General features: G+C 23.7%; 1 protein-coding gene across 1 annotated transcript; it reads left to right on the top strand.

Moving 5' to 3' along the window:
- The first annotated feature begins 10,369 nt into the window (after nucleotides 1–10,369).
- On the top strand, nucleotides 10,370–12,539 carry LOC129619099 (uncharacterized). Its single transcript, XM_055534184.1, has 3 exons — nucleotides 10,370–10,583; nucleotides 11,740–11,974; nucleotides 12,047–12,539. Exons 1-3 carry the CDS (start codon nucleotides 10,502–10,504, stop codon nucleotides 12,483–12,485), a joined length of 756 nt encoding a protein of 251 aa, XP_055390159.1. The 5' UTR covers nucleotides 10,370–10,501; the 3' UTR covers nucleotides 12,486–12,539.
- Nucleotides 12,540–14,838: the final 2,299 nt, after the last annotated feature.

The following is a 14,838-nucleotide window of genomic DNA, read 5'->3' as shown; positions in this document are numbered from 1 at the left end:
ATAATTTTTCTTGGAATGAAAATTAATTGAACATTTTTTTTTAATTAAGTAAAAGAAACCTTTCGATTTAATTAGAATTTAAACTTTTTAAAAGAAACCAGAAGATTTCTAGCAGAATAATATTATAAATATAAATGTTATCTGGACTGTATATTGTATACCTATATAGATATATTATACGTATTTACATTTGTTAATTTACATTTCGACAATTTACATAATCATTTTCAGAAATATTATATAGTATAAGCGAAACGAAACGTGGGATAGCCAAGAGAGATCTAGAGCAGAAGTCTTCAAAAGAAATAGTTTAGTCAGGCAAAGTTGGGGCACAAATAAAGAGATCGGCACAAACAACAGAAAATTGGAGAGGGTATGTTGAAGCCCTATGTTCCCTAGGCGAATACTAAAGAAAGTATAAGCACTTCCTCGACAAAATGTGGAGGATCTTTTCCAACAAGGCCTCGGCAAAAGGGGGTTCGACATAGATCAAATACTTTTGGATTAAATCGTGTTAAAATTTCTTTAATTTTCAGTTTAATTGCAATTGATATTAAATTCTTTTATACACACTACGTATGATAACAAGAAGAAAAGAGTGTTTTTTTAATACAGTTTTACTTTTCAGTTATCATGCGAAATATTTACAATTTTTCCAATTTACGAATCAACAAATAAAAAAATCAGTCTTCCACTATGAGTCAATTAGTTAAAGAACCTGTCTTATAATCACACCACGTAGCATTTTAATATTTGGGAATCGCCTACTAAATTCAATTTTCAGAAACTTTGCGCATTAATCTCACATTTGAACTTAGAAAGCAACTTTTGTTTATCTCCAATACAAAATAATTACACTTACATTTAATTAAATATGTGACTCCATTATTGAACCAATTCAAATGAATCAAAACAATTAACTGGTGTATTTTAAATATTTTAATAAAATTTCGATTTTAGTCGTCATTTCATTAAAAATCTAGCTATATTTATTTCAAAAAATAAAATTTTATTAACCCCTAACATAAAATTATTTGAGAAAAAAATCTTAATATAGCCTTTTAGAATTCTTCAATTACAAAGTATAGATAGATCGTATATATAGCTATATTAAATTTTTGTATATAAGCATACTATATGAACGAAAAAAGGAAAAGAAAGAAAGAAAAAAAGGATATTAAAGGGAAAAAATTGCCTTGTAAACACAAAGAAATCTAATAAGCCTTGAACTTTTTAATATAATTTTGATAAAATAATATTCACGAAATCTTAACTCAAATTAACATTATAAAATTTATACCTATATATACTACTATAAATACACATATCTATTTTATATATTTGTAATATAATAAAATAATAGGAAAACAACTTCTTGAAATTTTAGCCATCTATTTTTAATGGGTAATTTTTAAAGTTTCTATTTTCGCTTCGTATAATATTTTATTGAGAGCACAAAATTTATTTTTGTTTTGTTATTTTGGTTTTTCTTGTCCTTGTTTTTTTTTTCTTTTACTCTCTTTTATCATGTACTTGAGTGTAGTCATAAAAAAATCTTTTGCGTTACTGGATGAAATTTAAAAATTGAAATGGGTTTTAAAAAATATTTGATGTGAAGTTATTCAACAGAAGTTATGGTGCTTTTTTAAGTAATTTGTGAGTTTCGAATTGCTTTACATATTAGTGATCATTTAAGAAAGCTAGTAATTTTAGTGAAATTTATTTATCAAAATTTACTTTGGAAAGATTCCATTTCTCCTCTTGGATAACAAAACATTTTATTATTTTTTTGTACATAATTCAATCTAAAGAATCTCTCGACAATTTTGACCAGGAAAATTGGCCTATTTACAAAAAAAAAAACAAAAAATGATATACGTAGGTATTTCAACTTCAGCAAATAAATTAGAATTTTCAACTCATTAGTAGGAAGAAAACCTATTTTCAAAATCATCGAAAATTTTTCTCTATTTTTCTATTTCAACTGCATATTTTCAGGATGCTCAGTTTAATTTAAATTTTCAGACTTTAAAAAATTAATTAAAAGTTGAGTTTAATAATTTATTATCATCATATAATCAATTAAATTATTAATAGGAATTTAATCAGGCAATGCTATTTTGTTTAAGTAAATAATTTTTGTTCAAATAAAATAGTAAATTTAAATCGAAATTAGTAAGAATAAAAAGTTTAATAAAAAAGAATTGGAATAAGTAACTTAAAAGTATTTAGTTTCTAAAATTCGAGAAACAATTTGAGTTATAATTAAATTCTAAATCGTAATTAATAATAACAATTTATATTTATATAAATTAACTTTAAACACTATATAAAAGTTTTAAAGTACTACCATAAAATCAATGTTAAATAATAATAATGAAGTTGAAGCCTACGATTCCATATATGAAATGTTTTAAAATTTTTGTAAAAATAGCATAAATGTTTCCAATTTTGATACCTTGTATAATACAGCGAATTTTCTGTAACAAAATCTATGCTATATGCTAAGTACTCGTATAACATTTCAAATAACATAAACATTCTTTTATAAAGTTATACAACAAAAAAGACTTACTTCAAAAGTCGACAACTAATTAACAACATGTGAAGTTGAATATACTTACCCTTTTTTTTTTGTAAAGAAAATTAATTGAAAGATATAAAAATACATGAAGTTGAGTTTGTAATCTTATAAGTACCAACATTATACAAATACAGACATTATATACTATGAGCTTATACATGTATGTGTATAAAAGTATTTGTACAAAAAATTAAATATAAATTTTACAAATAGAGCTATGTGTTTGTAATTTTATTTTATAAAAAAATATTTAATTTTACTCTTTACAACAAAAAATAAATACAAACAAATTATAAGAAGAAAAAACAAACAATTTTGAAATCTGAAAAAAAATCAGAGGACTTTACGAGTATCTACATATCTGAGATATTGGAGAGAAGAGAGAAAAACATCTGAGAACTCAAACCTATTTTGAATTTTTCTTACTCTTTAATTTTCACTACTTTTTGTGATCAAAAAAAAACTCAACTCATTCCATATAAAAACTGAAATTTTTGACTATACTTGTGTGTGCTTTAGAAATTTTCATTTTAATAAAAAAAATTGTGAATTAATGCTGTAGTAGCAGTATGTATACAATCATGTCATGTTATACATGAAATATTTATATATGTATTTTATATATACCGTTAACGTTGGTATCTACTTATTTTACACAAAATATTTCCATGAAATAGAAAGCCTTTAAATTTATATTTAAAAAAAAAAAAACTATCAGATTACTTTTTCAAAAAAGAAAAATATAAAAACTAAAAATAAAAATGAGAAGATTTACGAAGAAAAATATGTTGGTTTCAGTTTCAGGAAATAAGTATTTTCTCTTTCTTCCCATCTTAAGACCAGAACAATGTTTTCCGAATATTATGAAGACCTACAAGAATAAATCTTAGTAAAAAACATGTTTTTTAAAGAAAACCTTTAAAAAACTTCTTGCAATATTGTAAACAAAATTTTATTTACAAATAAAAAAAAAAAACAAAAATTGTTTAAAGAAAGGATTATTATTAAATGCAAGGATCTTTGTACTCTTACATATTATATGGAAAATAATTTTAATATTAAAATATAAAAGTAAGAAAATGTAGAGAAAATATTAAAGATTTTTTATTGCTTTACAGAAAATCAAAAATATGGGTACAATTTTAAAATAAATGTAGATATTATAGAGCTGGTCTGCAAAATTTAAGACTAAGAGGATTTTGAATGAAAAGTAAATTTCAGCATAGATAGTATAATAATCAGCTGTGCTGTAGCAAAAAAAATTTTTTTGGTGATATTAATGAAAATCTTTTAACGCATTTTCCAACTAAACTGAAAGGTTACCATGATATCAAGATCACCATGACTTCATAGAATTCGTCAGTACTGCAATGCTTAACATATGCAATGCCACAAAAACAGAGCCACAATAATAATATTTAACCATATCAAAACCATTTTTTAGGAAAATAAGCTAAATATAGTTAGATTTTTTTGAAAAATTAAGGCGATTAAGTGCTAAATAAGTAAATTATGAAAAATAATTGTAAAAAAGAAGTTGTTCTATTTTCATTACTACTGCATAAAATTCAATATAATTTACAATTCTTATGACAATCTGTGAATATAAGGGGTGAAGTTAGTTATACAACTTCATTTACATATAGTTTAATTAAATTAATTGTTAATATGTACTTTCTGAAATTTGTGAAATATTCAAATTACTCGTACCTATAAATCAATATAATCGTACAATATAATGTTAAGATACTGTTACTTTTAAGCGCATTTATTTGCTGTGTCAAATTTTATCTTTATAAAAGCTCGAATCTTAGAAATTTCTGATTTCTTTTATGGAATATATTTTATGTGTTACGGTAAATGTGTATAATTTGTTTCATTTATATATTTTGTTAACTTTTCCATAAAATCTTTGAATATATGCTAAAAGCTGATTTATATTTTATTGATTGGAAGTTGCTATAGTGAAATAAGACTTGATTTTTAATTTCAATATTAAATGAAAGTGAAAATATTTATGTGCTATCGATTTAATCATATACAGCAATCCCTAGCTTGAAGAAATTTTTGGGACCGTTAAAAATTCAAAAGGTAAATAAAATTGAACTATATAGGAGGTCAAGTAAAACTAGTGTTTGATATTTCCCTAACCTAGTAAATTTCATATTAATAGAGAAAAGTTTAAGTGTAAATAAAATTAGAATTTTGTATATAAAATGATTTTATTACTAAACACAAACAAATCATAAAATAAATCCTAAATTATGTGTCAAGGAAAGTAAATTAAGTCGCCAAATAATTTTATTAAATACAAATTAAAAATTCCAACAATATGCAAATGTATTTGTCAAATAGAAATTAATATTCAAGAAAAATTACAGACGATCGACAGTGTTGTTGTCGGTAAAAAAAAATATGTAGTTAATGACGGTTTTTGCTTTCGCTTTCTCAAAAATAGTAGAAATAACTTTTATTTTAAGTGAGCTTTTTACATAGAGCGGGTGAGAATATCTTAAAACGAAAATAGGAAAATAAAATTTACATTTATTTCGAAATTATGTAAAAAAAGGTAACGTTGTAGAAGAGACGGCTGTAATATTAACATCGAATGCACTTTTAATTAACATTACTAAGATGATAATTATTGTCGACAATTAAAGAAATAATAATCCGTACAGTCAGTAATATTTATTTCCAAATATACTAAGAATCACCCCAAAATTTATACTCTTACCGTAAAATAAAAGTAAGTCATGTCTCATTTCTTACCGTAAGTCATGTCTCATTTTTAAATGCAAATAATAAATCTAGATTCTGGAGGTGTTGAATAATAATATTCTTAATTAAATGACATCAGAATATTGAATTAATTTGTTTGTATAAATATATTATAAAACGAGAACATAATAAATATTAACTGTGACGTAAAATATTTTAATTTTTTATTTAAATATTTTATATTTTATTGATAAATTATATAATTCAAATTTATTGATAGGTGCTGTAATAAAAAATAACAAGTAAATCTTATATTTTATGCAAAAATAAACCCGAGTATATGTATACATTCTTTTATACCCTCTTGTAAAATAGTAATTTTGGATTCTCGATCCAGTATTCGGAAATAAAAATTAAATGATTGGTAAAATGTTAATAAATCGAAAAGAATTTAGAAAAATCAAATATAAACTGGACATGAGGGCAAACAATCCTGTTGTTCAAACACGTAAATGCATAACATATTTTGTATAATAAAATTTAACCGATAAATTATAAGTAGAACAGCTTCAAAAAAAAATTTATAATTGATCAGAGATATTTACGAAGAAAAATTATTATGTAAGTATTATTGGGTGGTACCAAAACTACATAAATTGATTTCATTATAAACCGAAAATCTCGGTAACAGCTTCATGCTTTCATTAGTGTACCTCAATCATTTACCGAATTATAAACAACATTTTTAAAATTTCGGACGAAATCCTAAAATTCACGAAAAATTTATATGTTCATTTGTTTAATAACCAGCTTTAAAATATTAAACTTCAAGAAAATTTTATGACTATTTCTTTGTAAATTAGCAAAAACATAAAATCCGGCTGTAGTAAAGATCTAGAGACCTGATATACAAATTCAAAAAGTTTATTGATTTTCACGAAAATTTTTATTCTCAAAATGAACTCAAATAAATATTTTCTTCAAAACAGGTTCAGCCCAATTTGAGACACAGAAGTGTAGACACAGAGTGACAGACCGACAGACATCTTTTTAAAAAACAGTTTTTTTGTGATTGTACAGCATGCAAAAACGCGTTTCCGCCGGAAACTAGAAATTTAATGCGTACGTATATAAATAATATGTATTTCGATTTCTGAAATCAAATCTTATGAAAGCAATGATGAAATTTTTCCAGAAAATTAAAGAATTTTACAATAAAAATGGCTGCCAAAGAAAGTTTATAAACGATTAATGAGAAATCTTTAACAAAAATGTTTTAGAACAGCTTCAAGAAACTAAAATATACGAGTACATTACTCACCTTTTGTACTTGAAACAAAATATTTTGAAAATATTATTGTTATTATTATATTTTTAAAATAAATACATAATATGTGTAATGTATGTCAAAAGCTTTTCCGACATATTCATTATTTAATGGAAAATATCAAAACACAGCTTCATATAGATGTTCGTACGTATGTGATAACAAGTTTTAAAACTTGTTAAGTAAATATTGATTACTAATATACATAAACCGGTTTTATAATTATATTCTTATCGCTTCTACTTACAAAATGCTGGTAATTGAAAAAAAAAACTTATGTTTTAATTGCTTATATTTTATTTGTTAGTATAGATTAACCCTAAAGTGCACATTACTTTTTTTATTTATTATATAAATAAACTTAGATACATTGCAAATTATATGAAATTCTCAACAACAAGAGTGCGTAAAATGAGTACCGTGATTTTTTCAAATAAATACATTAATTTATGCTCTAAAAGTTCTAAAAATTCTAAGCGAAAAGAGATTGTGTCGGGTTGTGTCTATACAAATTAAAAGTTATATCAGAACCATTCGATTTGACAAACCTTATAAAGCTTTTTGTATTCAAAAATTATAAAATTTGGTTAGTCGTCGCTTTTGAAAATACTTTATCAAATTTGAAATACATATTTATTCGACATATAGTTTAGCGGGCACCAAAAATAACTAAATTAAAGAAATTGAGTGTGATGGTGCCTGGAGTCAATATGATGAAAATGATAAAAAAGTCTCTTCATAAATTTGTTTTGTTATTTACAAATATGCAAAAATTAACACAATTCCTTAAAAAAAGGAAGGTGTAATGGCAACCCATTTAAATTGAAGATGTTAAACTTTGTATTAAAGAAGCTTTTTTAAATACTATGATTTTATAACAAAACTATTCTAATTTTAATAAATTATTCAACTTGAATCTGTAACGTTATTTTAAATACATAGGATCCAATACTACTTATATCAGAATCAATTGCAATTTATTTTAAAATATCTTATTTAAAAATTAGATATTATAAAAAATTTAAAAATATAGCATAGGTTATTTTTTTTATTGCTATTATTAGCTATCGTAATTATCGATTTTCAATAATAATTATTAAACTTCCGATTCCTCAATCAATTATAATTAATTATCGGTTGTCGATAATTTTCATCGAGTTAAATGCTTAAGTATCTTCCTTATAAACAAAGGCTCGAATTAGTTAATGCATCAATTACAATTTTTAAAATTTTGAATAATTTCATATTTAATATCATGGAAATTGTTAGTAACTAACACAACCGGATCTGTAATTCTTAATTAAATATTAAGAAGCCAATCATTTATCTTATATATGAAAAATATTATATTTCTAATTTGAATTTGGGCTGTAATTCATTTTAGGGATTTACATAATATAGTTGGTAATATAGTCTCCTTTCAGAAAAATTTTTATTACCATAAAGCCTTTTAATCATTTTTCCTTTAGTAATCTTTAATAACGAATGCTATTAAAATTCGAATGCATTTTCTAAATTTACTTTCATTTGCATATCAAAGACAAACTTGTAAAACGTTCTTTTACGCCAAAAAGCCCATTTTCAATTACATTGAAATTAACATCTTCTTGTAATAAAAAATCGTCTTAAATATCTTGAATTCCTTTTCTTTTCCGAAACAAATTTATTGGAAATTTTAATAAATCTATCAAAAATAATGTATTGTACTTAAACAGCTTCTAATATAACATTACTCTTTGTGCACATTCTTATTTTATTTAAAAATACAGAGTGTGTAAGTATATTATGATGTAATGTAGAAAAGAATTTCATATCTCTGTAACTGGAAAACTAAAGTCTATGTGGAAAGAAATCCAAATTTTATTTTATAATTTTTTATTTTAACTCGAATATCATTCACAGATGGGACTGAGCACCAAATGAATCTGAAATGAAAATAATGAAAATGGAAATAATAGATCTGTGAATGAACTGTTAAGCAAATTCAGAAAAATAATAATTTTAATATTGTCGACTTCGACTGGAACTAGATGAGTTTGTTATATTAGATAGGTCTCCTATATGATTCCAGATTCATTTTCAACATCAAATTCATAACTACTTTTTTCATATAGCAAAGCTAATAAATGAACACATCATTATTTTAGTTCTTGATGGTGTTTCAAGATCTTTTACTTGACTCTACTAAATTAAATTAATTTTCATATTTCATTACATGGATTTATAATTGAATTCAATTCGGCACACTCTATATGTATAATATAAACTAATAATATATAATAAAATAAAATTGCATAACATAATTTAAAAAACTTTCGTAATAATTTATATAAAATTATCATTATAATGTTGGTGAAATGAGATTAAAAGCGTTTACATAATCGTTAAAATTAATTATTTAAAGAGGAAAATTTAATAATGCAATTCAAGATTTGAAAGAATAATTAACAGCACATTTCAAGAAAATAAATTTGAATTTGAGCTATAAAAATACAATAAGAGTTAACTTTAGTTTTTCTCAAAGTGGTGACAATAATCGAATAAAATATAAAAATTTTTTTACGATAATTTGATTTTAACAAAATCTGGTGAGACTTGAACTTGGGTCATTCTTATGAAAAGAAGTTTTTTGTCGAACAACAAATCACTGAACGTTCGGAAGTTGCTGTATAATTCACTAAGGGATATGTGCAGTTTTATAATTGGAACAAGGATATTATAGGCGGGAGCGTGGTGAGGCTACAATAAATAGCTACGGTGGTCCGGGGGAAATGTCCTCTTGTTTCACTTGGTTTTCTTGGAATCTGCCAATCTGCCAAACCCTATGAATCACATTTTCATTAAAAATATTAATGGAATCAAATGATTTTTAATGTAAAATTTCAAATTAATATAAGAAAAACACCAGCGTTATATTATACAAATTCGCAAAATTGAATTAATCTTTAGCAGTTGCATGTAAATAAAAAAATTTAAATAAAAAAACTAACGGATATTGTAGTTTCTTTAATTTTAATTTATTTATTACATTATACCTTCAACTCTCATCAAGGAGTGCGTGAGGCCTATCCTGAACCTGAAAAACTTCAACACCTAAGTTTTTTTTAGCTCTTCTCACTAAAACCTATCAAATGTCTTATAAAAGTCTGTAGGTAATTTAGAAGTAACTGAATTCTTTAGGAAATAATAATAGGGGGAAAGAAGGGAAACCAACACTCAATAAGCTATTAGACTGATGCAAAAAGTTCGAGTTTTGTTAGGAAAGTTTCAAATGGGTTCAATTAACAACAATTTTCAATTTATTCGTTTCAATTTATTACACTGTTATTACAACTACTTTTGGATTAACAAATTTTTAAAATTTTGGGATAAAACGGGGTTTGTTATTTAGCTAATTTAGCATATTTGATCAACAAGCTATCTCTACATTATGGACAGTATGAATGCATAGAATGAAATTTCAATCTTATATTGAAACAAGTATAAATCTAAGCTTTTTAAGTTGAATGAATGATCGGGACGGAAATATCAAAATTTATTAGAACATTTTCTATAATTCAGAAGAATTAGTTTTTTAATAACATTTTAAATATTCATGAAAATAATATAAATAAAATAATATAATAAGAATAAATAAAAATATATTGTGACTGTCACGTACGTCAATGTGGAAAATTCGAAATTCCTATATAAGTTGGTGGCTTTCAAAATAGTTTTTTATTCTTTTATAGTATTTAGTAACGAGTCAATAGCAGATTATTTTTTTTTTAATTAATTTTTAATATTTTTACATTCTTGAATTTATTAAAAAATTTGAATAGTTTTGTTGTTTTTTTTTATTTAGTGCTATTGAAATCGTTTTCTTTTTTAAAATGTTTAATAAAATTTATTATTTAATTGGATGTCTAACAATTCTAATTTGTTTGCTACCTAAAGATGAAGCAAAACAATTACGTAAGTTTCAAATTTTAAAAAGAATTTTTTAAAAATATAAAGAAATGTAAATAAAATGAAATATTTGGAATCGAAGTGTAATTAAAATGAAATTAATAATTATAAAAAACTCAATTGAATGGTTTTAGAAATTCAAGATCCAAATTAAAAATTTATATTTGAAAATGAAGTTGATGTGAATGAATGACCAATGAATTTAAAATTAAAAATGAATTTAATAAAAAAAAAAATTTAAAATTTGAAAATATTATTAATGGCGTTATTTTGTTTAAAAAAAAGGATTCAAAAGGATATTTTATACTCGTATATTTAAATAAATTTTAATTTTCAAAACCATAATTTTGTGGTAATAATTGAAATCAATTTAAGCCGGCTTACAATAAAATATAAGTCGACTTAAATTTAAAATCCAAGTAAATTTAATTGAAAATTCAAAATATCTAAGTCAAATCTTTAAATTGAGAAAAGTATCAGCCACAAAATTTGGTCAAAATTTGGACATACTATGTCTAGCATGTTTAGCATGTATTAGCTGTTTATTCTTTTACAGCCTGACTTGAGTTTAGTCCGAAACTAAGCAAAAAATGAAATAGTTAAATAAAAACTTGTACTAAATTTTACAAAGTTAGTTGCAAATCTTTTCACTTAACTTAGCTTACCAGTTTTTTCGATGAATCAAGAATTCTTGGAACTATTATGTAAAAATTTGTTTCAAAATAAGGTAATTACTGCCTTTCAACCGACTGGTATCTTAATGTTTACGAAATTAAACGTGAACAAATCAATACTCGTAGGTATGTTCTTTTTATTTTAGTGGATTTAGCAATAAATAATACAGCCATACATTCTATTATGAAACCAGAACCAGAGAAAGGAAAAATTTTCATTAAAATTAAAAAATACTGAATCCACGTATTAAGATCCCAGTATTAATTTCACTTTATAAGCTCAAATTAGACAATTATTAATTATCTATTAATGAATTATTCATAATTAAAAGTCAGCAATTTATTTATATTGTACTATAATTTTTATTTTGCTTAAAACCACACTTGAAAATAATAACAGTAGTTAAATTTTTAATTTACTTGATTATACAATTAAACGTTTCAAAAAAATATTAAATTAATAAAAATTAATTAAATTAATTTTACAGCTGATTCATTAAAAAAATGTGATAGACAAAATCCTGAATGTATGAGAAATACTACCGAAACCGTTCTTAGAATATGGGATGAATTACCTTCAGAATTTAATTTACCATCAATTAATCCACTTAAAATTGATAAACTTCAATTGAAAAAAGAAGGAAATGCTGATTTCCAATTTAATGCTAAATATCATGATATCTTGCTATATGGCTCAAATAATATTCGTATATTAGAATTCACGTAAGTATATTAAATAAATTCAAAAATAATTACTGTACATAACATTTTTTTTTGCAAATCTATTATTTCTAGTGGTGATATAGAAAATGGTATTCATGCAAAAGGTTTCATACCAGTTTACAATGTTACATGTGATTATATTCTTTCTGGCAAATTATTACTATTTCAATTTAAAGGCAGAGGTACCGGTGGTTTAATATTAACAAATACTACAATTGATAGTTGGTTATATTTTGAAAAATTTAATGGTGATGATGGTGAAGAATATATAAAATTAAAAGAAGCTAAAGTAGATTTAGCACCAAAAAAAATCGAAGTAATTGTACATAATGATCCAAAGGATATTAATCCAGAAATATCGAAATTATTAGAAACATCTATAAATGAAAATGCTTTTGCATTATGGGAAGAATTTGAACCAGTTTTTAATAAAAATTTAGCAAAAGTATTTATTTCATATGTTAATAAATTTATTAGTCAAGTTCCACTTAAAGATTTATTTTTAAATTAAAAATTAGCTGTGAAAAATTTAAAAAAATTAAAAAAAAAAAAAAAATATAATTTAATATGTGATAACAAAATATTTTTTAAAAAATGTTTTTTTATATACAAAAAAAATTAGTTTTTAAGATTTAATTTTGAGTTTTAGAAGAAATCTAAAAAAGTCAAAATGTTACCAAAAATACAATGAAATTAAAACAAAGAGTAAAAAACAAATGAATTGTTTTCTATTTTCCTATATGTACTGAGAATAAGAATAATATAATTACTGCAAACATACGAAATATACCCAGATATTCGCACAGACATTCAATTATCTAAGTTTTTTTAACAAGCTCCAATTCTGGTAGTACAAGTCTTTCAATGTTATTGTCATAGTAATAAAATTAATATTTATTAAGTGCGCTTATTTTACATAATTAATTGCATATTATTCAATAATTAAAATAATATAGTAGAAAATGTTGTCCAATAAATCGAGGTCAAATATAAATTAGTTGAATTAATTAACTAATTAAATTTCAAAATTTTAAATAAGCTTGTTAGAAATCTTATTCGATAAAACTTGGGCAAACAGTAAAATTTTCAATTACGGTTTTTTAATATTATAGTATTCAATAACTATTTACTGTAATTTTAATAATTTCAACTTGCAATGAAGTTTACAGAAACTAATTGACATTTTATGTGAGAAGGGTTTCGAGACTTTGTGAGCTTATATGAAAATGTTCTTGTATTATACACAATGTTGTTCATATAGAAATAAAATTATTATGTGTGATTGCACCCTTACAGTAAAATATAATTTTCTACTTATTTAAAAACTTGCGATAATAAATATCAAATTGAAGAATTACCCAAAAATTTATGTTAAGTAAAATTTTCAATTTCCGTTTCAATTAAGACTAGGCTAGAAAAATAATTATTTTCTTTTTTTAATTCGCCAGAATAACGAAGTCATTTATAAATTTTTTATTACACTAAAATTCAATTTTGAATTTATTGCACTAACTCAAAATATCTACAACAATTTAATATGAATGTCAAATTTCAAACTTACAAACCCTACAATATTATTTCCTTTAAACTGTTCATCTACATATTATAACACAAAAATAACCAGAGTAACACACACCTCAATAAAATTTACCGTTATACTGATATATTTTGCATATTATGTTCAGAATGTATGCATATGTTATGCACATATGTAAACATTCTACAGAAATATATGTATACGCATTAATATTATTAAAAATAAAGTATACTTTTATATATTGGTCAGTAATAAAATTTCCAATTTATGAGTATAACTTGCATTCTTTATTACCTTCTTTTCATTCGTTTATTGTTACTTCGCAACATTTATATAAAAATGTTGACCACGAAAATATGGTCAACCAAACCACTTGCTGTTGTTGTTTATTATCATTGAAATTTTATATTTTTTTTTTTTACATTTTGTACCCAATTTAGGTACCATTAGTCAGTATTATTGTAAATTATTATTTCCTTTCAGGAATTGTATAAATGGTTTATGAGGTTTTTTCTTTACAATTTTTTTTTTACAATTTACAAAATTTTTCCATTTTAATTTGTACAACAATAAAATTTTCACTGTTTTCATGTTTTTCAATCACAATTTGTATATTATAAAAAAACATGACTTTAATAAGAATGTGTGTCTTTGTATTTTTAATAATATGAAATTAATGCAAAGTGTTATACAAAAATTATGCACAATTTTTTAATTAATTGTGTACAAATACAACATTCTGTTGGAATTAACAGGAACAACACCTTATATCATGATTATTATTTGACTTCTCTAAATAAATTAAGGATGAAGTTTGTATACGATCTAAAATTATTTAATATTTGTTTTAGTACCTCAAAAACTAAGTTTCATTTCTCGGGCCAGTAACAATAGTAAGCTAAAGATAGTAAATATAAAAATAGTTAGCTGGAGTATAAATTTAGAGATGGCTTAGATGTATACATAAATGCACTTGAATGGGAAGCGGGACATTTTTCTTAGTTTTTTAAGTCAAAACTCTCGTAAATATAATAGACAAGGTTAATGACGCTCACCTTCTTGTAATATATGTTTTCACATCTTTTACATGAGAAACGAGAGTCTAATTGGAAATGCCAAAATTTTGTAGGTTAGACTTTGAGTCTTTGTATAGAATGATTTTCTTACTAAATGGGGTTCATTTAAAACTACAGCGAAATAGCTCGTACGTCAAATTTCTTTAAATGGTACTCCTTCAAATATTAAACATGATCAAACAAATAACAATATAATTAGCTTCTAAGCTAAAAGTTCAGCTTTTACAAACTTGTAGACTGAGCTCAATAAT

The sequence above is a fragment of the Condylostylus longicornis genome, unplaced genomic scaffold (genome assembly GCF_029603195.1).
Source record: "Condylostylus longicornis isolate FDR11 unplaced genomic scaffold, ASM2960319v2 ptg000010l, whole genome shotgun sequence".
NCBI lineage: Eukaryota > Metazoa > Arthropoda > Insecta > Diptera > Dolichopodidae > Condylostylus > Condylostylus longicornis.
This window is presented reverse-complemented; position numbering and strand designations above follow the sequence as displayed.

Bases quoted from the DNA above. Each gene is read 5' to 3' on its own strand.
- LOC129619099 (XM_055534184.1), top strand. From the start codon at position 10,502: ATGTTTAATAAAATTTATTATTTAATTGGATGTCTAACAATTCTAATT. The intron at 10,584-11,739 runs GTAAGTTTCAAA...TTAATTTTACAG, and splicing joins AGATGAAGCAAAACAATTAC to CTGATTCATTAAAAAAATGT. The intron at 11,975-12,046 runs GTAAGTATATTA...TATTATTTCTAG, and splicing joins ATTCGTATATTAGAATTCAC to TGGTGATATAGAAAATGGTA.